The sequence below is a fragment of the Ruditapes philippinarum genome, unplaced genomic scaffold, assembly GCF_026571515.1.
Source record: "Ruditapes philippinarum isolate M1 unplaced genomic scaffold, ASM2657151v2 ctg1515_1_1_1_1, whole genome shotgun sequence".
NCBI lineage: Eukaryota > Metazoa > Mollusca > Bivalvia > Venerida > Veneridae > Ruditapes > Ruditapes philippinarum.
This window is the reverse complement of record NW_026862303.1, coordinates 34,169-61,202: the sequence shown is the minus strand read 5'-3', so window position 1 is coordinate 61,202 and position 27,034 is coordinate 34,169. Positions and strand designations below refer to the sequence as shown.

The window sequence follows — 27,034 nt, the reverse complement described above, 5'->3', positions numbered from 1 at the left end:
AGAAAGATAAAAAATTCACGTGTTCATGAATCAAACATTTTCATAACTTTAATTTTGAAAATGGAACTTTCTGCTTTTTTTCCCATTATAATGTGGTTCTAAAGTGAAAACACGTTTCATTCATTATAAGTGATATTTAATGGAATATGTGGACAAAAATATGGAATTTCGAAAATGCTTCATTCACAGACCTAGTATTCAGAGAAAGTATTTAAAATAATATTGAAGGCAATGTTAATCTGTAGTATAATTATTCCACAAAATGATATAGCAGGGAAATACATGTTTGGGACACATCCATATCGTCTGCAATCTAAATAAAATGAAGGACTTCATTTAAGTTTGTCTATTAAATACTCAAGTAAAGCCAACATTATTAGGAAAAAATTAATCAAGACACAATTAAATTATCTTTTTTCTTCTTCTTTTACAATTGTTTGATCCTAAAAAAAGTCACTGAAAATGTGACTGAATTCATTATTCATGTCTATTAATGTAGCTAGAGGTTAATAGATTAAATCATTATAAGACCTCTGACATAGAAATGTAATCAAAGGGTGGCTTTCTGCTATGTAATAAAATTGAATCGCAGAGCGTGTTTGTCCATGTGGTGCTCTAACAAATCAAACCACTACCTCTTGGAGTATCATTGAATAAATTACTGAATATCATACAGAATATTGGCCAATAGATGACAATATATAAATTATCAAAATATGCTTGCTTTTTTCTTCTCATGATACTGTTACAATTTGTAATTTTATTGGACGTTAAGCAAAAAGTAAAGTGTTTTACCATACTTTTAGTTCTTTTGATAAAATATTCTGTATGACTGATTTGTCCTCGTTGAATACAAAGGATTTGGGTATCAAGTTTTAAGTTTTATATTTAACTAGTTTTTATTGAGACACTATGTACTTTCATTTAAGCAATGAAACAAATAAATGCGCATGAATAGTCTATCTTTTAGGTATTCAAAGTTGTTAACAAAATCTTTGAATCAGTATGAATAGACAACTAACTTAAAAATGAGTTTGCAAAATTCCATGGAGAAATGAGCATTATCTATACAGACCATCTAAAACATGCGGCGCAAGTAGCAACGCAGTGCTCTGTAATCTTAAATAGAATAACGACGCATGTCATTCAAATATCCGTTGACAAACATCAAATTACAAGTTTGTCGAAATGCCCAGATATTTCAGATGAAATTGATGGAACCACCGATTTAAAGTGTCCATAGTAAGGGTTAATTCTGTAACGTTACTGTTTACTCTTAATATTTAATAGTTAAATTTTGAAGTTCACAGGACTGGTTATAAAAAAAACTCTTAAAAATGTTTGGGAATTTCATAAAATTGAACATATATCATCAAACTGTCTGAATTAAAATCTCTTTATCAATTAAGTAAATTGAATACGAGGGTGGGTCAATATGTAATGCAAAATGAAGTATATTTTCTAATTTAGTCCGTCATTATTGTGTTTGTTTAAACTTTGCTATGCTTCAAATAATACAAATTCATGATTGTAGCCAACCGATTTAGAACTTTGTTTACATTTTAAAATACCTTACAAGAGTAACTTCATGTAAAATAAGACTAGTAAACGCTCAGTTAAAAGTGACAAAATACTGCCTAGAAAACTAGAAAAAAATCTGTTATCAAAGCATTATTATATCGTGTTAAGAAAACTTGAAATAAAGTTCTCCTTCGATTGGTATCAATGCACTGTACTTTCTGCCTGATAACCCCCCCCCGCAAACAAAGATGCTACTGAAATTGATATTTTTTAAAAGTAAAACGAGTAACTGTCGATAAACATCCACCGTATTCTTAAGCATGGGATCCTTTGACTTTTTCCTAGTTCTTAGACTTAAATAACATTTTGCTTAGAAATGGACTTAGGTCTGTCATTTGACCATATTGCATTGCTTATTGACCCTAACTAGTATTTAAGCGTTATTAGAATAGATGCAAGTTTTAAAAAATAAATTATTTGAGACATTTTAACCTTTAAAAGACAAAAAAGATTTGATCTTGTAAGGTGCCAGTGAATTAGAGACACAATACTGCAGCGACTTACTAGTATTCCCAAATGTGAAGATTAATAAACTTTGATTGTTCCCAAGTGACTGTTGACAAGATTATTATAATTTTGAAAAATAATAAAAAGTGCATGTAACTGTAAAATGAATGTGTTTGAAAGCGTTTTCAGCATGCTGTTATCATATGACGTGTGGTAAATAAACATTAAAATTAATGAGAAGCTATTTTTTATCATTTTATTTATCGTCAATATCGAAATCCATATTTCACATAATTATTCAAAAATCTGTTTCTGCAATTTCGATCTACTAGATACATAATAAGATCATTGTTTATCCAAGTAAGGCCACTCCTAAATAATTAAAGAGACACGGACAAAAGTAAAAACAGGTTTTATTGTAAGAAATGGTACATTGATTTCTTTAGATGTATGTGACTTACAGTATTTCAATTATAAAATGTATTAACGCGTTCTTGACTGGGAATTTAAATATTTAGACTGATTCTGGTGCGACGAGACCTATTACACACGTAATAAAACATAATCTTATACCTTTATTTAGTACTTTCTTCTTAAAATAACATATACAGTCACATTTCATAGCGAATGCATTCACAATTTCATTAGTTATTGGGCAATTTCGCCATCTTAACAGGTAAGCATACATTAAAGCCGCCAATATGCTTGGGGGAGGTGTCGCTGAAAACAATGTCCTGAGGCCCCTTTTACAACATGTAAATCTAATCATTTTTTATCTTTTGCACAAATAATGCAATTGTCAGAACTGTGATTTTCATTTTCAGGAAAAGGTTAAAGCCACGACAAAATTAGAAAAATATAATTATATAGAATCTACGGTAGTTAAAAGATGCAACCCGCGCAAAACGTTTGAGTAAAGTACATGTATTATGTATTACTAGTATGCTATGTATATGTTTCAATATCAAGGACATATTGAAATAAGAAATATCTTGGAATAGATACGACGAAAAGGTGACACAATCGCATAATCATATTATACGGTTAAGTATGTTATGGTTATTAAAAAGTCATAGAAAAGACTGGCTGACTTTCCGATTGTTTTTCTCTTTTCTGCAAGTAGCCTGTACAATATCTTGAATTGGCACTTTAGGCAATAAAAGGCACATGACACGTGTCCAAGAAACAATTATAAATAGTTTATTAAAAACACTTATGGTGTTGTTATCATATAAATTGTTAAGATATTAATTATGCTACAGTTTGTATGATAAACAAAGAAAATACAATTTCATTGACAAAATAATCTCCTGCTTTATTCGAATTTCGGTTATTATAACTATTCAAAACATCAGCCTATTGAAACTCTGACTCCTCATTTCTCTGTGAATGCGGGGATAGTAGCCAAAAAAAAAAACAACTAAGTTTTTACCTTCCATTTCTCACCACATTGCTTAGTAAATACGATTTGTATATTTTTGCGCCAAAATGACCGGGCTATGTCTCCGGGTATTTTCAATTCAAATCATTTTACTTATAATCAGAAGACTTGAAAGAAAAGGTGTGAATTATGCCAATAATAATTACAACAGAAAATGTTCGCAGGCTACAGTTAAGAATTTTTTGCTGAAAAAGAAATTGTCTACGCAATTACAGCGGGATATGATCAACATCTACATTGAAGATACTCGATAACATATAATCGCCCGCTACCAGAAATATGTCAAATGAAAATGCCAAAAAAAGTTTAATGTTGCCTGGAAGAAAGTTTTCATTTTTCCTACTTTTCAGAACTCAATATTCTCTTTACTTACAGGTATTGGCATATTTTTATTAAATGGCTTTATGACACTCCTGCGCCGCGGTTTATGTGATAAAGCAATTTACTAAAACGAAATTAAACTAGTGTAATAACACTTGACGTGTCGTCATTTGCGCTATATGGAAACATAGCGTTAAAGCGCACTAATGTTAGCGTTACACTATGGGCGCGTCATTGAAAAAATACTCATTTTAACAGTTTACTGTTCTTATTTTACATATGTGATACATAGAATATCATGTTCGTGTAGATTCAATACAAAATTTATTGAACTCGTTGAATAAAACTATATTATGCTCGCTAGAGGCTCGCATAATATGATTTTATTCAACTCGTTCAATAAATTTAGTATTAAACTATACTCATTAAATATTGAGCAAACTATTTCAGTTTGTTTACGTTGTATATTTTCTACATGAATCATAAACAAAACGACACCGTCATAAAAGCGATAGTTGATTAATTGTACGAAGAAACGTTTATCAATTTCTCACTTAGAATTTGACCAATATCATGCCGTCCTAATAAGGTGGGGCTACTACATTCAATTAACACATACACACTTCATTAATACGTATTCAACTTAATGACACGGGAAATGACAAATTAGGCAGAACTTATTTCAAGTGCTTAAATTGAAATAATTGTTTTCCATCGCTAAAATAACCTTAATTCAATGTATAATTTCTAAGCAAATTGTTAATTGTTACAAACATTACTTTCCCTGCACAAAATGATATCTGGTTTATATTTTTTACATACTAAATGATGCTTCTTGTAAGTTTTTACATTAAACAAAAAACAAACAAAAAAACACCCTCTTAAAGCATGAAATACCTGGTTCTTCTGCTATCCTACAAATAAATCAGTCAGAAAAAATATCAGTGAGAAAATACATCAAATCAAAAGCTCTTATGAAAACCTAGGATCGAAAAGTTCCAAGCAAACACAATATAATTCTTGTGACATGCAGTGCTCTGCAAATGTTTAGATAATCTGTAACTATTATTAAATATATCTTATAGGCAGCACAAGCACCATATGTTCCTAAAGATGCTAATTCTTAGTGTAAAAAGCAAGTTTAACTGTAGGATGCCTCAACATTACTCTAAATATTCATGTTACAGAGAATTCTTAGTTTTTGTGTATTGGCGTCTTACACATTATACTTTTAAAACGGATGTTTCCCCGTAATTTGCATAAAGTCGTGCCAATCATGTTTATTGGTCGTGGCAATGGACTTTATTTCACGAACTTGTAATGCCAGTTTTCATTGGACAACTATGGTGTTTATATTTCTTATATACAGGCCAGCTGCAAAGTTCGGGTAATTATTTATATCTTAATCGAAGTAAGCAGCCACCAATTTCATTCGATAATTATGAAAACTTTTTGAAAGGTATATTGCCTTAGCTTATACGATTGGTTGAAATATTGCTCTTGTCGGAAATGTGTACATACATCAGTTTAACTTGCTAGAACTCCGTATAACCAATCATACACCCGTAAGTAAACATACATATATAATTATATGTTTGCAACTATAGAGTTACATGAAACAAATAAAGTTGGTTATCCTTGACATTGTGTAACGCTTAATTGCTTATATAAAGGCATCCATGTTAAACACACCAACTGAAAATGAAATTAAACCACCTGGATAATATTCTTAAAATATGACTATTGACTTCATACAATGTTTAAGTTAACTTTAGCGTCTTTTGTGAATACAGCTTTGTTACACACCATATTTTTTAAATTTGGAAGTTTAACGCTGGCGACAGAAAATCCAACAAATAATGGTAAGTTTATTAATATTGTTAAAAAACAACAGAGAACTCAATGTCACGGACTAGAAAACATCTTCCTTTATATAAAAAAATACCAGACAATTGCAACAGCTGGAACTCCAAGTTTTGGATTTTCAACACGACTAAGACAACATTTTGTTTTGCTAGACTTCTAGTCCAATGCATTAGACGTTACAGGCTTGTTATAGTTTTATATCGGTCAAGCCTGACGTCTAATAGTTATTGCTCATAAACACATAGCAACGTAAAAAAATCTAAAAATGTCTATTGTCTTACCTTTCAAGCTTTTTTCAAAAGCTTATCTTCTTTTCTTTCAATTTCATGCTCAATCATTAACAAAAACTCTCAAACAATGTACTTATCAATTCAAAATAAAATATAAACAGTTTATTTCGTCTATCGGCCATATTTGTGAATATTAACAGCAAAGCGCTTTACAGATTGATTCCAAATTTTTGAACAGAAAAATATAATCGAATATGCTGATGGTGCATGGGCAATTATTTCGTTAAAATCATATTGCGTTAGAAACTTCTGACTCGTGAAAACGCTCGCATTTGAATTCATTTGCCAATCAGATTTCGCGCAGTGTATGGCGGTCATTTGATTATCGGCTGTATCAGGATTTATAATAAATGAGAGAATTTAATCACGATTTTTCGGATGTGACAGTTAATTATTCTGTTTAAAGGTATTTATTTTTTAGTTGATTTTCTTGCGGAATGGGTTTTTGAGCAATTTCGATATGACGTTGCTTTGCCAAGAGGCAAAAATATCTCAAAACGACGTAATATTTATAGGAATACAAGACTTTCTGCTTTAAATCCATACTAAATCACACAAATCAGCTAAACAAAATCAGCGCAATGACAAAGCGTTGCATGGGTTAATCTGCAGACTGACCTTGTTGTGTAATGGTGCCAAAGGCTTATCTCTTCGGTTTCAGCATAGTTAGGCTTAAGTTCGTCATTGGACAAACACATCGATTTTAATATAATTTCTACCTCGAAACAGAACAATTCCGGGATAAGATATAAGGAATAAAATACAATAATCAAGATAACATGCTAAGACCCAAATCAATAGAGGAGGTTATGTTTACTATGAAAGTACATAAAACAGGTAAGAATCAATATGAGTACATGATTAAATCATGATCAATATAAGGGAACATATTTAGATCAGGATAAATATTGTAGTACACGCAGTGACTAGGTTCAATATAAATGTACATGATAAGATCAAGCTCAATAAAAGAATACATGTTTATATCAAGATCAAGATAATAGCACATGTTAACATCAGGATTGTTATAAGAGTACACGTTCAGATCAGATCAATATTAATGAAAACGTTAAGGTAAGGCTCAATATTTAAATCAACTTCTTATGGCAGTTTAAGAAAATTATTTCAAAACCCTTTTCATGATTTATCTGATTTTAGTCCAAGTCCACATTAAAATATTATGATTCAAAACATGAATTCTGATCATGATCCTAAAATATTCATGAACAAAATTAGTCTTCGCCGCAAGTATAAGGCAAAGTTAGTTACAAAGGGATAAATAAGTGTCAGTTTGAATTAACTACCAATAATTTAGAGATAAATGTAAAAATAAGAACAAATCATTATGTCAAACCGCAGATTTATCGTTTAAACAAACTTAATGCATGTCATCTATTTCTTATTCAAACTTTCCGTTTCAAAAAAAACCAAAAACTGTGGTTAACACTAATTGAAATTAAATCTTTTTAAGAGTCCGTTTCCGTAATTAAATTTTAAAGTGGTCATCCGACCTTTCACTCACTGTTAAAATGGTGAAATGTAAGTCAATGTATTTTCATGCGAACACAATTTACGCTGCCCTTTTCATATATGGATGTTCTTTATATGTCCGGCAAGCTATACAAAATAAACGTGACTTTAACTATATTGTAACAATATACATTTTCCCACTTCTAAAGTTTTTTTGCGACGCTTGGTCGGATTGCACGTCCGTTATATTCAAGTTGGCGCACAATATTCCCGCCAAACTTCAAATTGTTGAATAAGGCTAAAACATTGTTTCAAAAGGCTAACGGTCGAAGTTAACAAAAAGTATTCATTTTTCCAGAGATACTCATGTTTAACTTAAGGAATCTTTTGCCGCACCGACACCGGACACTGTTCTCCTAGTAGCCTGATAATCGCAACCATTGAAGATCATAATAACGTTAGTAGCTTGAACTGCATAATTAAGAGACATTTTTCACCCGAAAATTCAGTTGAATTTCTATGAGCCGATTCACTCTTCAGTCACAATTTTCGTAAGCAAGAACTGTCTATGAAACATTCTAATCAATGTTTTGCACGGATGCAGTTAATTAGCTCCAGTATCAGCAGCGAAACTTTGTTAGGGAGTCTTTTCTTTTCCGATAGATATTGGAACCTTTCATTATAAATGTTTTAACAGGTATAAGTTTAATATTCGAATGACAAGCTTTGTTGTATATGATCTGATAGCGAAATTTAAAAAGAAGTTTGAAGATCTCAAATACTTTGCTGTTGTTTTTGTCTAGATCTTGCACTGTCGTGTCCGGTGTCAAACAGACCCCCATAGAATATGGGTATTCTAGCCATTATACTATAAGATAGGATGATCAATTTTCTTTAAAATACTGACTGCACCTGCAAAGAAAAATTGATCTGCTTCAGAAACCTAAAACCATCGACCCCGGTCATTATTCTATAGAACCACCTGACCCGGTCATTATTTTCTTTTGAAATAATGTACAAATGATGATGATTATCCAGACTTAAAATTTTAATGTAACTTAATTAATTGATAAGGATATTTTTATTATTATTCCTTAAGGTTTTCACCCGTGACACAATTAAGAAGTATTTCAACAACATCACCAGACGTTATTGTATGAATCTCATTTAAATGAAATAAGTATGATATACTGGCATTAGGTTATTTTTAGCGTTTGGTGAAAGGTGATTTAGTTTCAGTGAACCATATTTTGCTGTTACTGCCTTTAAATAGCTAAAAAATCGAGAGCAATATTTTCATTTTTTAACGATGTGGCGATTTCTATTTTCGACCTGTTAATATGTCTTCTTATTTGCGCGATTATTCTTCTGCAAGCGAAGAGCTATCTCTCTACTTGTCTAAGCTTCAGAACGTATGACTGCGATCGGTAAGGTAAGTAAGAAATATATAAGTAAAAGGTAAAATAATATAAACGGAACGTAGTCCCCGACAATATTAAGCAATATAAGATGACTTCAAAAGCTGCAATGCAGTAGGCACTGGTCAATAAACAAAGCATGAGGAAAGTAGTTGCCATAACCACATGTGGGGAAATAAAATACTGATATGTAAGTAGAACTGGTTTTCGTGTTTAGCTCACCTATACATAATATGTTTGTTGTGCGTTATTTTGATACTCGTAGCCCTCACGTCGACGTCGTTCGACATGCTCGTTTGCCGCCAACAATATATTAAAAGACCATCTTTGTCAGTGTAAGTCTTTTTTAACTATTCTTCACAGGAATCATCCTACAACCTAGAATGTTCAAACGTTTACATTAAATAATTTAGAGCAAAACGGTGGTATAACAATGCAACTTTATTCATAAATTCTTTTTCTGTATATACAATAGCTAAAGCGTTGATTTGCTAAGTATTATCATTTTGAGGTCCAAATTATGTTTAGGTTAAAAGGCCCAACCCTTTTCTGTATGTAAAAGTGTATAGAAATAAAAGTTATTCCTTGTGAATGTTACGTTCTTGACATGCTTTTTTCTAGTACTTGTACCAAAATTTTAAAGTTATGATTCTAGAATCAAAATTTGCACTGTCCAGTGGTCATTGATTTACTTTAATTGTACTTAGAATATCATTTTCTCTGAAATCAAAAGGCCGAAGCATATGTACCATATTTGGCATACAAGATTCTTCTTAGATTGTTCAAAGTAACCTTTTAACCGCCCTCCTCCCTTTGCAGATATGACATTTTGCACCTGTTAAAGTTCTTCTGGGAACTTTAAATTGGGAAATAAATTTAATTCACATGAATAAAATATCTTGAAGATATTCAATAGCCATGTGTTTTTTAAAAAACAAAACAAAACAAAACAATAAAAACAATCGAATGAAGGATCGATATTAGTTAGAGTGGTATACAATTCCTTGGATGAGTAATAATTGCACAGTTTATTTCAATTATACAATGAGATTTATTTAATATTGGAGGCAAGAAGATACCTATTTTTCTCACTTATTTTCCTTTACCCCACACCATCTACGAAAATAACAATTTGTTATATTAACAAGAAATGCAGAACGACACATATGCCCCCCATCTTTCTAGCTCTTGTCTCACAGTATTGATAATGTTGTTATAGAAACTAGAAACTTGCCATAAATAGGTATATGAAAGTGTTCAATTATGGAAAAAGAAAAAAATAAGACTTTGTGATAAATAGTTTTCAAGATAATTAGCGGAAACAAATCTGACATTTAAGGCCCCTGTGACGTTGACCTTTGAACTAGTGACCCAAATTCAATAGGGGTCATCTAAAAGTAATGACCAATCATTATTAGAAATATGAAAACTTTGTGATAATTAGATTTTAAGATTATGAGCGGAAACAATACTAACATTCAAAAACCCTGTGACATTGACCTTTGACATAGTGACCCAAAATCAATAAGGGTTATCTACTAGTTATGACAATCAGTATGTTAGATATGAAGAATTTGTGATAAATAGTTTTCAAGATAGTAAGCGGAAACCATTCTGAAATTTAAGGCCCATGATTTGACCTTTGACCTAATGACACCAATATCGAAAGAGGTCATCTACTAGTTATGACCAATCACTATGTGAAATATGAAGACTTTGTTATGAATGTTTTTCAAGATAATCATCGAAAACCACTGTGACATTTTAGACATCTGTGACCTTGACCTTTGACCTAGTGACCCGAAAATCAATTAAATTTACTATAAATGACCAATCACTTTGTGAAATATGAACACTTTGTGATAAACAGTTTTTATGATAATCAGCAGAAACCATGTGGTCTACAGACGGACAGACAGACCAACAGATTGACAGACCGACCGACATAAGCAAAACAATATACTCACTCTTCTTTGAAGCGGCGCATACTAGTAATTACAATCTGTACAGCTTAACCTTTAGCGAAATAACAAAACACAGACATTTAACATTCATTTGATATTAGTCACTTCACGTTTTTTTCGTTTTTTGTTTTTTTTTTTGTTTTTTTTTTTAAATTATAAAATACATTTATAATTCTAGCATGCTGTGTAATATTCACAAACAGCTTGTATGATTTTATAACTGCGCAAACATAATTAATTCTAAAACTGTTATAATAGACCAAATATTGATGTCTATTGCTTAATGATATTCACTCAAGTACTATTACATACGGACAAGTTGAAGTATTTTTCAAACAAAATACAAAACTCAGTTGCAATAGCTGTAAATAGTTCTGATTATATACTTGTATTACGTTTTTGACATTCCAACTCGTAATAATTGTGACCACGTCATTGACGCCCAAGGGCGACGTCTTATTGATTTATGTAAAAATACATCTTTGGTCATAGGTAATGGCCGGTTGCTTTTTGATACTCATGGAGAGTACACCTTTCATTCATTAAATGGCTGTAGCACTGTTGATTACCTTTTGCTCGATAAACAAGACTTTAAGCTAATATCATATTTTGAAATAGCTGAACCGAACGAATTTTCTGACCACTCTGGTCTACAATGTACTTTAATGTCTAAACAAATTTCAAATACATCCTCGTATGATTATACTTCATATAAGCAATATATAAAATGGGATCTTGCAAATATCGATGACTTCTTAAATAGGCTAGATGAACAACATCTACAAAATGTCATATCGTCATTAGAAAATGAAGAAACTTATATAGATAATGTTGTCAAAGGGTTTGTTGATATAATACGTAAGCAATCTTTTGACGTATTTGGCAAAACGATAACGTTGCACAATATAACAAAACCGAATTGTAATAAACAAAAATGGTTTAATCACGAATGTTTTAATGCACGTAAACAAAATAAAATTGATAGAAATAAGTTTCTCCGAAACAAAACTCTAGAAAATAAACATATATTCTTAAGTGCTTAAAGTAATTATAACAAGATTAGAAATAAAGCAAAAATTGCATATAAAAAACAAGGAAAAATATTAAATACCAATACAAGAAAAAACCTACAGTCCGAAAATCTAAGTATAGATGGTTTGTTTAATCAGTTCCGAAATTTATACGGTGAAGTACCTGAAATACACCAGATTAATGTTGATAATGATCAAATATATGACGATTATTTGGATGGAGAAATAAGCTATGATGAAATAAAGTTTGCTGTTTTATCGCAAAATGATAATAAAAGTAGTGGAATAGATGACCTATGCGCTGAAATTTATAAATGTTAATATAAAAAGATTGCATTAGTATTACACACTTTTTACAGACTGTTTAATAAAGGGGAGTACCCAGAAATATGGGGCAAGGGAATAATTGTACCAATCTTTAAAGGAGTTACATAGATGATCCAAACAAATATAGGGGTATATGTCTTAGAAATATACTAGGTAAAATATATTCGCAAGTATTATTAAATAGAGTCACAAAATGGTCGCAATTAAATGAAAAATTAAACGATCATCAATTTGGCTTCCAAAAGGGTAGAACATCTACAGAATATATCTTTTTATTACACTCAGTCATCGCAAAATCATTCAGATGTGGCAAAAAACTTTACACAGCTTTTGTAGATTGTGAAAAATGTTTCGACAAAATAGATAAAACGTTTCTATGGCATAAACTTATTGTTGAAAATGTCAGTTCAAGAATTGTTAAAGCTATGCAATCTATGTGCAATCTATGTATAGTGTAGTTAAGCAATTTATTCGATATATAAACCAATACTCAGACTTCATCGAATCTCATATTGGGGTCAAACAAGGAAACCCAAGTTCTAGTCCTTTATAAATGATATCCACAGACATCGAAGGAATATTTACACTAGACGAGCTAAAACTGTTCATTTTACTGTTTGCCGATGATTCGGTACTTTTTGCAAACACTCAAAATGCACTTCAAGATTTACTTAACAAACTAGAAGCATATTGTGATACTTGGGGCCTAAAAATAAACACCGACAAAATAAAAATAATGATTTTCGAAAGGGGCCGTCATACACAACATAATTTTATTTTATGTGAACAACAATTAGAGGTTGTTAAATCCTTCAAATACCTAGGAACACACCTATTTAAAAATGGTTCTTGGTACAGAACGCAAAGCAGGATAGCACAGTACGCATCATATGCTTTACATAACTTGTTCATTATTTTCAATCAAGTAAAATTAACCAATAAAGATAAATGTAATCTGTTCTATAGCCTAGTTGGATCAGTCCTAAATTATAATGCACCAATATTGGAAAATCACGAATCAAAAGCTATTGAGTTGATACATTGTAAATGTTTACGTAAGATGCTTGGTGTAAAAAAATCTACAAATTTAGAAGGACTATATGAAGAGGTTGGAAGAGTACCTATGAAAATATATAGAAAACTATTTATGATTAGATACTGGATTAAAATATTGACATCTTCCAATGTATTAATAAAAAAGGTTTACGATATGTTGTCAAATGATTGGTAATCAAAATATAAAATATAAAAAATATGAATTGGGCTTATCAGATAAAACATATTCTAGAGGAAATAGGATAAGCTGACATATGGATTAATCAAAATAATATAGTCATCCCTTATTATTTCATCAAACAGAGAATCCTTGATATTTATAAACAATCTTGGTACACTAATATCAACAACTCTAACATATTATCTTCATACTGTCTATTTAAACATACTTTTAATTTTGAAAAATATCTAGAATGTATAAATGAAAGAAAATACCAAATAGCATTATCTAAATATAGACTGTCTTCTCATCAACAAGCAATCGAAACTGGAAGATACACAAATGTCGATCGACAACTTCGAATTTGCAAAGAATGTAATATGAGCATGATCGAAAATGAGCATAATTTTTTTTAGTATGCCCGAAATATAGAGAACTAAGAACCAAATACTTTAAACCATATTATTATTGTAGATGGCCATCAATCCAAAAGTTCATAACATTCTATCATGTGAATCCTCAAAAAGTATTACCAATGTTGCTAAATTCATATATTCTGCCTTTTAAGTACGAAATAACAATAACAATGTTTAAATACACTGACGATTACTAAGTATTTTATACTATCATACTATATAATGAACAAAGAGACGCAAATTTTTATAGTAAGTTAACCATTGAAAACCTCTAAACACAGTTGCAGATAACTTGTATTGATTTTATTAAGATTGACTGAATGTACATTTTATCAATGTACTTATCTTTTTATTTGAATTGATCACGTTCTTCTGTTGAAAATTTCATGTCTGTATTTCATGCATTGTAAATGGCTATGTATGTAAACACATAGTATGCTAATAAACTATATGTTATGTTATGTTATATACTTGTATGCTATTAGTGTACGACAATCTGGTGTTAAAGGGGTACGTCCCCAGATTAGAATAAAAAGTTTTGAATAATCAAACACATTAAATATTTAGAGCTTTAGAAACGTGGTGTAAATATGGTATGGACTAAATCTGTTATGTTCGAAATTCAGCCAGTACGTATTAAGAAATGTTCCTCAATATAAGTAATTTTTTTGTTTAGATTTATATATTAAACTTAAGATAATAAGCATGGTAAAGAGGCAATGCTTATAACCATAAATCGATATCATCACATTAAACAATCCTTTGAAAATTTGAAAATTAAGGCATTGTTGTCGGTACAATGATGTTGGGGTAATGAAAATAAGAGATTTTAACGAGACTCGTCTGAAAATAATTTCCTCACTTTTTGTATAAATATTGTTCAATATGAGACATTATTCAAAGGTATATAGTGTTCATACTGTCATGAATATTTGGTTTCTTTTATAATAGTTTTAGTTCCCTTTCCTTTATTGTATGTCAATTAAAAGCCAATTAAACCTCAGAAATGTTTTTACTTTTAATTTTAAAAGCTTTTTATTGTTGTTTTCTTGGTTTATATTTTCAAAAAAGTTACCCATTGACCAATTACCTGAGTCATCTGTCTCTTATGTTGCTTTTTGGCAATTAGTACTTAGTGATTTAATCTTTTGTATGCAAGTTCTATACTACTTTATTTACCAGTTTGTTACTTTTATGAAGAATATTATTTTTAAAGCACTACTTTCTTTAGCGATATACATCTAACATTACACCATTAACTTAAAATTATAAGACTCATATGTGTCATTTTAAGAAAAGAAAATATTTGTTTGTTTCTAAGGCAAAATGTCCTTTTAATCAATCAATCGCTGAGATACATTTTTGTTGAAGCAAATTTTTAATGATTGAAAGATCCTCTGAATTTGAAGCTATTGTCATGTTTTTTTAAATTGGAAAATTCTATTTTTAATTTTTCGTGAAAAATAGTAAGTGCTATTTACCGTTTCGAGTCTGGTAAGAATCCCCGGATGTGCATGCTCTGACCTGGTTTTAGAGTTCTTACAGTGCTCATGACCGCCAGTTCAAGCTGGTTAAATATATATCGCTTATCTGTCAAACACTGAATGTGTAAACAATTTTAATCATTGTTAATCTGTTTTTATTGTAGGTTGCACACCAGATTTTATAAAACTAACAATTAGTGACGACCTTCCAAAGAACGACAGATCAACTAAAGTTCAATTCTTTTGCAACAATTGGAACAGTATAAGCGTGTATTTTCGGTTAAAAAATACATATGACGAACACAGATTCTTTTCTATAGAGCATGCCAGTACAGGGAATTTAAATTACCTTATTTTAACAATAACGAATGTATTGTATATAAACACTTGGAACGTAAGTAGATGTATTTACCATTTAAGTATCTTTCTTTATGATCATACCTTATAGATCTTCATTCATCGTCTTTAAAAAAATGTTGGTTTTCTTTCAATTTTTTTCAATTTCTTGATGTAATGCCATCTGGTTTTAAATTCGAATTTGAATAAAATATGGTTCCATTATTATTTACTTTTATAACCCTACAAGAAATAAAAAATAATTGTCTAAACAAAATCAAAAACTTTTGAAAATATGTTTATCTTGAGCCCATCAAATGACACTATCGATTTAAGATGTGACTTCAAAAAACTAAATGACGTAAATAAAATTGCTTCTACGAACATTCTTTTGCGTTGCAGTATAACTGAACAATGGTTGTAAATGCATGGTGTAGTGTTAAATTGTTTCTTGATAATATGAATGTGCACATGTGGGATGGTCTTAAACAAGACATTTGAAATTGATTAATATTTCCTTATTATATTTTTTGTTACATATGCATATCCTTATTTTTGTCTCAAAATCGTTCAAAAGGAATAAAATCACGTATAAATAATATCTTTTTTACAAAATTGAATATATATAACTTGATAAACCAATCGTACAATAAATTTTACTTAAACTTGATAGCCTTGTTAATGATTTCACCTTTTATTTGTTAAATCTTTTGATACGTTTTTATATTATAGTAAACAATATTAACAGTAATAGCTCGTTTTGTTTTAAAAAGTATGAAAGTAATTCATCAAGTGTATTCCCGAATAGAATAATGCATTCCTGCATATCAGATTGGCATTTCCGTGAGTTTTACCCATGCCGGAAATTTCATCTGGCATGGGGGGTTCCAGATGAGTCGCGTGCTGTACAATGGCACGGTTAGGATGACGTCATTTTACCGTTATGAATGAAGTTGCAATTCATACGCTGTTGTAAGATAGTAGTTACGGTTGTAATGATATAAATTTTTATTGAAAATAAAGATAAAGAATTTAAGATATAATGGAATATGGTAGAATATGCAAGAAAAAATATCTGACATATGTTTGCGGTTCGGATAGGAAAATCCGTCCCTCGGTGACGCGCCCATGGGCAGTAACTCGGCAAGCCTCGTTACCGCCCAATGGGCGGGTCACCTCGGGACGGATATTCCGATCCGAACCGCAAAATATGACAGATATTATTATTGTAATCAATATTACTTCATTACATCATTTTTACGTTGATTGTAGAAGGTTAGGATCTCGTAAAAACATAAAGTAAAAGTCTGCGACGAAATTATAAGGTAATATGAGAGTGGTTAAGTTCAACCTAACCGTCATTGACTTCAGCCCCGACAAGAAAGTACAAATTACCTTATAATACAGCTTAGTTGCAACGGTCAAAGGCTTTAACAAAATTTGAGTCCTTCCTTAAAAAATTTTTGGTTCTTTTACAAATGTAAAATTGAAACTTTATACACCATATCGTTCATAAACTGAATCATGCATTATTTTATTTGAAAACAGACGGATGTCATTGTACTGAAAGAACCGTACAGAAATGAAACGCTAAATATAGTTCCAATTAAGATAGATGTGAAAGAAGCTAACGACCGGCCAACTATTCTACCGCAAAACCTTTTAACGGAAGTACGTGAAGATGTCCCAGTCGGTACACTCGTAGGAAACTTCTTAATTTCTGATCCGGATGATGGGAAATTCGGAGATTTACAAGTTGGAATGAACACTCGGGAAGGTAGTTTAACAATCTTCTTTTTTCATTTAAATACTCATACTCATATCTTCCATTAATAATAACTCTTTTGCTTACATTTGAAAGATATTCTAATAGGAAATATATTTTGTTTCACATGTTATTACTTATGACAATTCGTCAAAACCAATATGTTGTTAGTCGTTGCACGTTAAAAATGGACTGAGTTTCCACATTTCAGTTTGTTATTTAATATCACTAGGGATAAGCTGATTTAACCACAAAACTGGATGTTGTTTAATATTGATTTTGTTGCCGAATATCGAGCCATCTTCACAGTGTAGCTCTAATAAATGTTGTGCCGAGTCAGATCGTCATTCAATAACAATAGAATATTGTCGCGCTAGCTAGCTAGTTATTAAATATTGGTCAGATGTTAAGCTGAATATAACAATAAATTCACACAAAAAATCAGCTCATTACTCACTTTTTAACGAATGCTGTGTTGAAACTTTTTCTATTATTGACAAGCGCATGTGGTGCTTTAAATGTGTGAAGCCATACATTTGCTGTTATTATTTATATTGTAAGTAAAATGATTATTAAAACAACCTAATTTATCTGTTTGAAAATTTGTATAAATTTGTATAACATATTTATCAGATAGATCTATATCTTTTACACTTAAAAATTGCGTTAATTGTCGTCGTTTTTCCTAATTTGTCTTTGTTCTCATATTCTTTAGCGACATTCCAGGTTATGGCGTGCAAAATTTCAAATGTCGATATCTATACAATTTTTTTTCTTATGGATTATTGGATATATAATACAAGATTATAATGCCTCTTTTGTTGTCTAAAAGAAAGAAACAAATTTGAATGTCTAAATTTTCGGAACTGATATGGTTTTGGTTCGTACACGTAAGTTTTATTAAAAAACAAACAAACTTTCCCTTCCTCTTCGTATAAAGAAAATAATTTTGCTTACTTATATACACTCAACAAAAATAGAAACCTGACAGTGTATATTTTTTATTATTATTTTCAGGATATCTATGACGTAAATGTAAAAACGAATGTAGGGCATGAAAAAGAGATGCATGCACAACATTACATTGATATGCATTTTGTTGTTTATTAATTATGTTTAAGTTTTTAAATAACGCTAGTTCTTAGGAAAGGGTGTCAAATTCAATTTTGTGGCTATAACATTTTTGATTACGTGCAGATAGGTTTTTATCATTTCATTAACAATTTTAAAATGCATGCGATTTTTTCATTTAATTCAATATCGGTTGTGGTCACCTCTTGCTCTAAGTAGTACATCAACGCGTCGACGCATAGAATTGACGAAACGTTGAACAAGGTTATTTGGAAGATTGTTACATTCCGCTATCAATGCATTTGTCATTTGGAGAATATCCTGTAGGGCGTGATGTCGTCGGACATTTCTGTCAAGTTTATTCAAGATATGCTCTATCGGGTTCATATCTGGAGGCATTGCTGGCCATTGCATGGTATAAACGTTGGCTGCAGCTAAGCGAGCGCGAGTTATCCTCGCCGTGTGAGGACGGGCGTTGTCTTTCTAACACAAAGGGACCGTTTCTTTGCATAAATGGAATAGCCTCGGCATTCAATACTTCGTTGTTGTATCTCTGGGCGTTTAAGTTGCCGTGTATAACAATAAGCCGGGTCTTTTGTGCATCCATTATCCCACCCAATACCACGACGCTTCCACCACCGAAACGATCATGCTGTCTAACACAGGCAGTTGCAAACATTTCGCCCTTTCGACGGTAAATTCTTACACAGCTGTCGGCATGACTGAGATTTTAACGAGACTCGTCTGAAAACAGGAGAGTATTCCAGTCACGTCAGCCAGTGACGGTGCGCACATGCCCACATAAAACGGGCCTGACGATGGCGTTAAGTGAGAAAACCGCCTGTTTATGGGCTTCGCGCTATAATCGGGCGTTGTTGTGCGTGCAACCGATTGCGAATGGTTTGTGCAGTTACGTTAATTTCGATTGCGGTCAAGGTCGCCGGTCTGAACCTGTCACGTGAGTTAAAACAATTGAACAGTCGTCCCTTGGACGATCGTGCACATCACCTGTAAGTCTACAGCGTCTTACAAGTTCATGAACTGTGTTATGACTGCAGTTGAACGTTCTAATTACGTCACACCCAGCAGCATTCCTATTGCTTGATTTCTCTCTGTTTCTGATAAACGTGGCATTGTGAAAGCTATCAATTTTAGGTGTGAATGGCACTAAATTGTTACTGGACATATGTATAGTGCCTTACATCACTGTCTATCTGACATCGTTCAGCATGCACGGGGTTCACAGGCAAAAACTAAAAATTTACACATAGCTGCAGTCTACTGACAATATGCGGTGAAAACGAAAAACATGTATAGTGTATCTATAGTACATGAATACTCACTACACATGTTTTGATTTAATTCACAAATTAGAAAACATTTAAAAGAAATATTGTCAGGTTTCTTTTTTTTTGTTGAGTATGATAATAGTTAATACACGTTTTTTGATTTATTTTCTAGATATAGATATAAATGAATGGTTTGAAGTAGTAAAATTATCAAATGATACTATCCAAATTAGGACAGCTTCAGTACTAGATGCGGATGAATACTGGAACAGGTAAAGATATATATAAACTCTGTTTTTACTACTTTTGACAAAAATACACTTTTGCATCAAACTTGATGACATGGTGTTTTTTGTTCACAGAATATCAGGTTATCAAAATATTTTGCATTTTTAAACCGATGCGATGATACATTAATTGATGGTTTAAGACCGTTTAATCAACTTTCAGATGTTCAAACGCATTCGATTCCGTAACCTTTTTTAACAGACGGAATCAAAACTTGTAGCACTTTTTGTTCTGGATCTTAACCGTTGTGATGACATACCTTTTGGTGGTTTAAGGTGGTTTATTTAAGTTCCAGAAGTAAAAACACACACGCTATCTTGTTTTTGAAAGTAAATGTAATCGCATCGCAATCCGTACAGATAAAGTGCGGTTAACGTTATGGAAAAGAAATATTTTGTGAAAATCACTATAACATATCTCTTGCTTAAAGGGACTCCACTATTTTCTAATATGACGAATGAGGTGATTTGTAACGGTCTGAACAAGTAACTTGTGTACACAATATAAGACTATATTCTCACTCCGTTCGTTTTTTTCCAGTCTGATAATTATTTTGATAATAAAAATTCCCCCGTCCCCAAAAAAATGAATAAATAAATTGTATTAAAATCGTCATAATCCTCTTTAGATGTTAAATTATTATATGAATTTTCTTGCAAGACATAGTGTCTAAAATAATCATATATAACCAAAAAAAAGCTTACTAAAATAAAGGAACGAACAAAAAACGGTATGATAAATAAAAAAGCGTTTAATAAATAAATAAATAAATTGTTGGTATTGAACTTTTTGTAAATACGAGCTTCTTTCATTATTGTCTTTATTTTATAGAATAGTCATTTGCATACATTTAAAATGAGACACCATTTTCAGTCAAAATGTCATTCACAATGAAAGACGTGGACCTACCTTCACTTTTGAAGTCGAGGTGAGCGTGTTTTTTTCTATTTCACGAACTTCAAGTGCTTTTTTACAGTTTTCTTTATTGTGATATATATAATTGTATTAATGAATTAATAACAAAGAGAAATGTATCATAAAATGTATCATATATATACAGTTTGCTCGGTTTTTATTTAGTAAAATAATATTATAGAATTAACAGCCTATAAATTTCTCATGTTGACCGTATCTGCTTACTGAACACGTACTTCGTACTTCGTAATAATAGAAACAAATATCTTGTACATGCATTTGTTTCAAAGTCACTTGGATGGCGTAAATATTTGTGTTCACTTTGTTACCTTCTCTTAATTAAAGGAACAATTTATCCGTGCAGACCTTACCGTTATATAACGAGAACATCACTCTGGTTTGTCAATCCCAACATGTTTTCTCCCTGTCCGCACAAGGATTCTAATAAAAATATGACTATATATTTGAAGGTGAGGGACGGCGGAGGCTTAAAAGATCATTCCATAATCGAAATCACAATTATAGACATCGGTGATTTAAAACCAGTTTGCAATCATCAGACTTTAACAAACCAAACTCATTGGACAAAAAGGGGTGCAATTGTTACCAATTTAGACAATTTTTGCCGTGCCCGAAACTATATGAGCGCTGTTGTTTTCTTCCAAGAAGTAACATACTCTTTGATATCAGACAGCTGTAAATGTAAGTTTTTGATTTGTGGAACTGCGTTTGTATTTCGTCAAAACAAATACAAGTAAAAGATCAGTCATAATGTAACGGGGTTTTGACCACACAGTTATGTTATCCTATCACAGACTTTATTATGTATTACATTTTTATATAATCAGACTATTGATTGTATATAATGATAGCAAATTTGAGTTAGTGTTATTTCACCGAATTCAGATAACATTTAAACTAATACCCTGGAAGAAAATATGAAAAATAACAAATGGTTTTTAATGTAATAGTTTCAGATTGCTTCAAGACTTCTTCTAATCGATACAAAGGCTTTAAAACCACAACGTTCAACGGGCACACTTGTCAGCGGTGGGATTCACAAACTCCTCACAAACATTCACTAAATCAAACCGATAGATTTCCAGACATTTCTGTATTTGATGCTGCTAATTATTGTCGAGATCCCGACGGCGAAGGGTTACCGTGGTGTTACACTAAAAACGCTAGCGTTAGATGGCAGTTTTGTGGTATTTACAAGTGTCCGGGTGGTAAGTGGCATATTAATACAGCTTCATTTCTATCATTTTCGACATCACAGTTAAAAATATCATTGATATAACCCGGTTTGCAATCATCAAACTTTGAAAAACCAAACAAATTGGGGACAAAAAGGTGCAGTCGTTACCAGTTTAGGCAATTTTTGCCGTGCGCGAAACTATATCATCGTTGTCGTTTTCTTCAAAATAGTAGCATACTTTTTCAGATAGCTGTTACTGAAAGTTTTTGATTTTTGGATCTGCGTTTGTATTTCGTCATAACTAATACCAGTATTAATTTCCTTGTTTTCCTTTGAAATAGCTTAAAAGTCAGTCATACCGTAATGATTCTATGGTTACATGCTTATGTTTTCCTATACTGTTGATTGTATATACTGATACTGAATTTGAATCAAATGTTCCTTCACCGAATTCAGATATCATTTTAAATACTAGTCAGGAAGAACAAAATGGAAAATTCAAATTCAGTATGAAACATATCAAATGGTTTTCATCGTAAAAGTTTCAGATTGTCTCAAGACTTCGATTTCTTCTAATCGATACAACGGCTTTAAAACCACAACATTCGACGGGCACACGTGTCAGAGGTGGGATTCACAAACTCCTCACAAACATTCACGAAATAAAGCCCATAAATTTCCAGACATTTCTGTATCTGATGCTGCTAATTATTGTCGAGATCCCGACGGCGAAGGGTTACCGTGGTGTTACACTACAGACCCTAAACTAAGATGGCAGTTTTGTGGTATTTACAAGTGTCAAGGCGGTAAGTGGCATATAAAAACAGGTTCATTTCTATCATTTTCTTTCTACCATACTTCTCCAAATTCCTTGCGTGACATTCTCGCCGTAGAGAAAATAGAAAAAAAAGAATCCCCAAAGAGAGCCCAACACTGCAAAATTTGAAAATGTTGCCGGTTCGGTTTGATTGAGCCTGTTCTTTATGATATTGTCAAGTGAAAAATATTCACGCCCCCTAGGACCGGCTAATTAAAAATTTGAATTAAGAAACCTCCGCAGATAGTACCGTTCCATTCAAAGCGACGTAATCGCTATCGCTTTTGGTCCCAAATTAACAAAAAGCGTGTGCCCTAAACGAGAAAACAATGGGTGGAACTAAACAAAATGGAATTATGAAAGGAGATCAGAGGTTATGAAGCCTGCATATCACAGATAGACGTCAAAAGACAAAGATAAAAAGCAGGCAACATAGGCACACGGCGGGCCAATGTCAAATCATTTCATGTACTATTTTCAGACTGCTTATATAAAATGGGTGCATGTATGCCTTGATTGAATTCACGTGTTGGTCATATTCCTGAACTAATGTTTAGAAGTCGTCAAGAAACAAATTAAAAAAATAACTTGTCAAAAATAATTCTGATAATTCTACCTCATACCTTTTTTGTATGAATAGGACAGTATTACTATAACCGCTAAACTCTTTCCTGCATTAGTTTGTTTCATATCGACAAACTGCATACATCAGTAGGTAATAAAAGTGTTATTTGCAAGCTATAGTATAGTTTCTTTTAAGACATCTGGCCATGAAATGTAATTAATCCATTGAAATTGTAATTTTAGTTTAAAAACAATACGTATAAATTCAATATAATATCAATGATATTCAATTATTTCAGTGTTTGACATTACTAATAATGGAATGGTAAAACTGCAAAATGAAGTTCCGAGCGACATCATGAATTGCACTCTATCAGTTAGGGCTTCAGACAAAGCCTTTCCAACAATAAATGCCACTTTTTCTTTACTTATTGAATGTAAGTAGTTCAGGTGAAAATCTATACCACTATATTTCTTAGTTGTTTGGAAATAAGTAAACAAGTAAATCCATTTGACCTAGAAATATTTGAATTTAGGTAACGTACTTAAATTAAGTGTCTACGTAGTTGATAAATTGTGTACATAAGAAATTATGCAATTAAGTTACGTGTTAAATTAATGTATTTGAACAATGTGATGAAAGTAAAAGGAATTTACATCTTTAAAAAAAATAAAATCATAAATATAAAGACAGGACCATCGCAAAGTTACCTACCTGGAGAAGGATATCAACTAAAATCAGGAGAGTACTTAGAGGCCGGGACATGAATAGTGCCAAATAATAAATGTTAACAACATACAATAGAAACCGATCTTGACTGTAACCCAAATATGTTTTTGTATAATAATAGAACACAAGTTTCCTTACACTTTCAGTTACTAAGTGTTTAAGCGATACAGATTACCAAAATATACAATGGGAATCAGGGACCCTAGAACAGACCACTTGGCGTGAATGCCCGGCTGGATATATTGGTATTATTTTCTATAATACTTCTTAACTTGAATTTTTGATATTGCAAAAATAAAATCAACAATAACAGTTTGGAGATTGTAACATGAAGATATTACAGTTTGACCAAAATAATATTCCAATATGATTGATGGGCGGTATTCCATTGTTATGCACAATGAAATGTTATTCCTTAAATTCTAACGTTTGCCCTTAAAATACACTTGAATTTAAGACTCAACACACACCTTGCCCTGTCTGAGTCAGCTTTAAGTGATAGTTTGCTTTGTTTGATGTCCCTACTTAATGGGATTTAAAATTCATGTGAAGCTTGTATCAAATTAAGTTTATTTTCACGTCATTTATACTTTAAACAAATGGGAAAGGATTACCGGGTCTAACGTTCAAGTGTTGGTCTAAATCACAATAAAATATAGTCAGTTTGACTTCAAGTATTACTTTTTAAAGACAGCCGATATTCATTATTGCATACAGGGTGTGATACAGAATTGCTATTATAATGTTATGCTTTTTTGTGTGAAAATATATACATGTATATACGAGACAAAGGTGTAGAAAGTGAAATGAACTTTTTCGAATCTTTTCGCGGGACGTTCAAACTTTGCCAAGTAAAGTAAAATATAAAACAAGTACAACTTTTATTTAGTACAAAAAGCGTATTATAACAATACAATACCAAAATATTCGTTTTTCTGCAGGCCAGGTATCACGGTACTGTACAGAAAGAGGTTATCAGGATCCCGTGTACAACTGTACGAAATCTTCAATTGATAACATTTACAAAAAGGTATTAGAATTAAAGAATTATAAATTTGTTTAGTCTCAAAGACACTGTTCACTTTTTAAGTATTTCCAGATAGCTACATCTCAGATGTACCTAACCATGCTGACTTAAAAGCTTCCTTACATAAAATTATTTAAAGTCTTTAACCATGCTGGTTACAATAAATTCACGATATAGTCTTCAAACAACAGAAAATGAAATAAAAATGAGTTGGATTACAAATGGAAACGTCATGACTTTACCACGAAAAATGGGCGAAGTAAATGTACATTATTAAATAATATATACGTTCACACCGGTTTATGAGAACATGAGTCAAATAAGGCAATTAATACATTTTTTTTGCCTTGAACTTAAGGATAAAAAGGGTTACTAACGCTTTGCTTTTTAATTTAAAATTGAAATCATTCTTTATACCTTTATGACTGCTTTATGACTAAACTACTGAAGCTGTTCCCAAGTTGTTGTTCTTGTATTACAGTTGATTGAGGACATGAAGACTGGTCAGGTAGATATAGTTGAAGTATTGGATGAACTATCAATTGCGACATCCGCCACTTACGAGAATAATACACTTTTTATCGGAGATATAGTCACTGCATTTAATATACTTACAAAGATAATTGATGTGGTAACAGTCAACACAACAAACCTTGAAAACATAACAAACGTAAGTAAACTTTGTAACGTTTAATCGTATAAAAATATTATAAAAAACTAAAAGTATTAAATAGCATCACTATGGTGATTGATTAATTTAATTTCTGACATGCCAGTCCATATTTATATGAGCCCAACGCGCCAGAATTACAACAGGCCCCGAGGTTATAAAGAAATTCTCCAAGCTCATACTCAGATCTCAGGTATTTGATTGGTCAGAAACTGCCACAGAATGTACACTGACCAATGAAAATCCTGAGATTTGAGACAGAACTCAGACAGAAGTTTTATAACCTTGAGGCCAGGATGTTAATAGTAAAATGCTGTGTGGCAGCTCAGTATTTCACTGATAGCTTAATGTATTTAAACATTGCCATGTTGTTCAGATCATAAAACAATTTTCTAGCTATACGAAATACTAAAATGGTACTGTATGTTTTGGATTACATATATTATACATGTACAGTGTCATATGGACACGAAACTAGGAAGCAGCATCAAAATTGAATGAACGTTTTGGTATTGCAAAAAATATGTATTGTTTCTTTTTAGGCATATGTACAAACAATCAACAATATTCTGGATGAAAGTACAATACAAACGTGGAAGGTGAACATAAATCAGGTAATTGTTATGCAATAGAGAAAACCGGAATCCCTAAAGAACACCGAAAACGACAAAATTGTATATGTTGTAGGTTCAGTTTGATTGAGCCGGTTCATGGACGGTAATAAAAAGTGCAAGTTACCGTCCCCCAGTGCAGACTTAAGCAGAATTCAACATTAAGTCATGGTACTGATGAAATTTTGAATTAAGAAACATTCGCAGATGTGTTCTTACGGCGGTTATCATGGAACTTACAATATGAAACGTTAGTGACATTCCATGAAGAGCGGTGCAAATTGTTACGATCATGATGTGCTTTTCATAAACACCTTGCAGTGAATATATTGTTCTCATCATAGTATTTTTTATATAAACGTATTCCATGTTAGACATTGTTTTCATTTAGTAAAGAATTATTTAAGCAGATATTAGGATTGGAATGGATATTTAGACAGGTTTGTGACGGACATTGTTCTGCTTTAAGTATGTTTTATAT

At 31.7% G+C, this 27,034-nt stretch overlaps 1 protein-coding gene across 1 annotated transcript in view; it reads left to right on the top strand.

The window, feature by feature from the left end:
• The first annotated feature begins 5,501 nt into the window (after positions 1-5,501).
• LOC132718593 (adhesion G protein-coupled receptor L2-like) overlaps positions 5,502-27,034 on the top strand; it is a 41,041-nt gene continuing 19,508 nt past the window's right edge. The window contains exons 1-13 of the mRNA XM_060702309.1: positions 5,502-5,652; positions 15,437-15,666; positions 17,157-17,385; positions 19,906-20,005; positions 20,895-20,949; positions 21,407-21,638; positions 21,908-22,165; positions 22,677-22,940; positions 23,815-23,952; positions 24,392-24,490; positions 25,187-25,275; positions 25,754-25,942; positions 26,485-26,556. Of these exons, the coding sequence (XP_060558292.1) occupies positions 5,547-5,652; positions 15,437-15,666; positions 17,157-17,385; positions 19,906-20,005; positions 20,895-20,949; positions 21,407-21,638; positions 21,908-22,165; positions 22,677-22,940; positions 23,815-23,952; positions 24,392-24,490; positions 25,187-25,275; positions 25,754-25,942; positions 26,485-26,556 (2,061 nt within the window). The 5' untranslated portion in view covers positions 5,502-5,546. The remainder of the gene's footprint in view (positions 5,653-15,436; positions 15,667-17,156; positions 17,386-19,905; positions 20,006-20,894; positions 20,950-21,406; positions 21,639-21,907; positions 22,166-22,676; positions 22,941-23,814; positions 23,953-24,391; positions 24,491-25,186; positions 25,276-25,753; positions 25,943-26,484; positions 26,557-27,034) is intronic.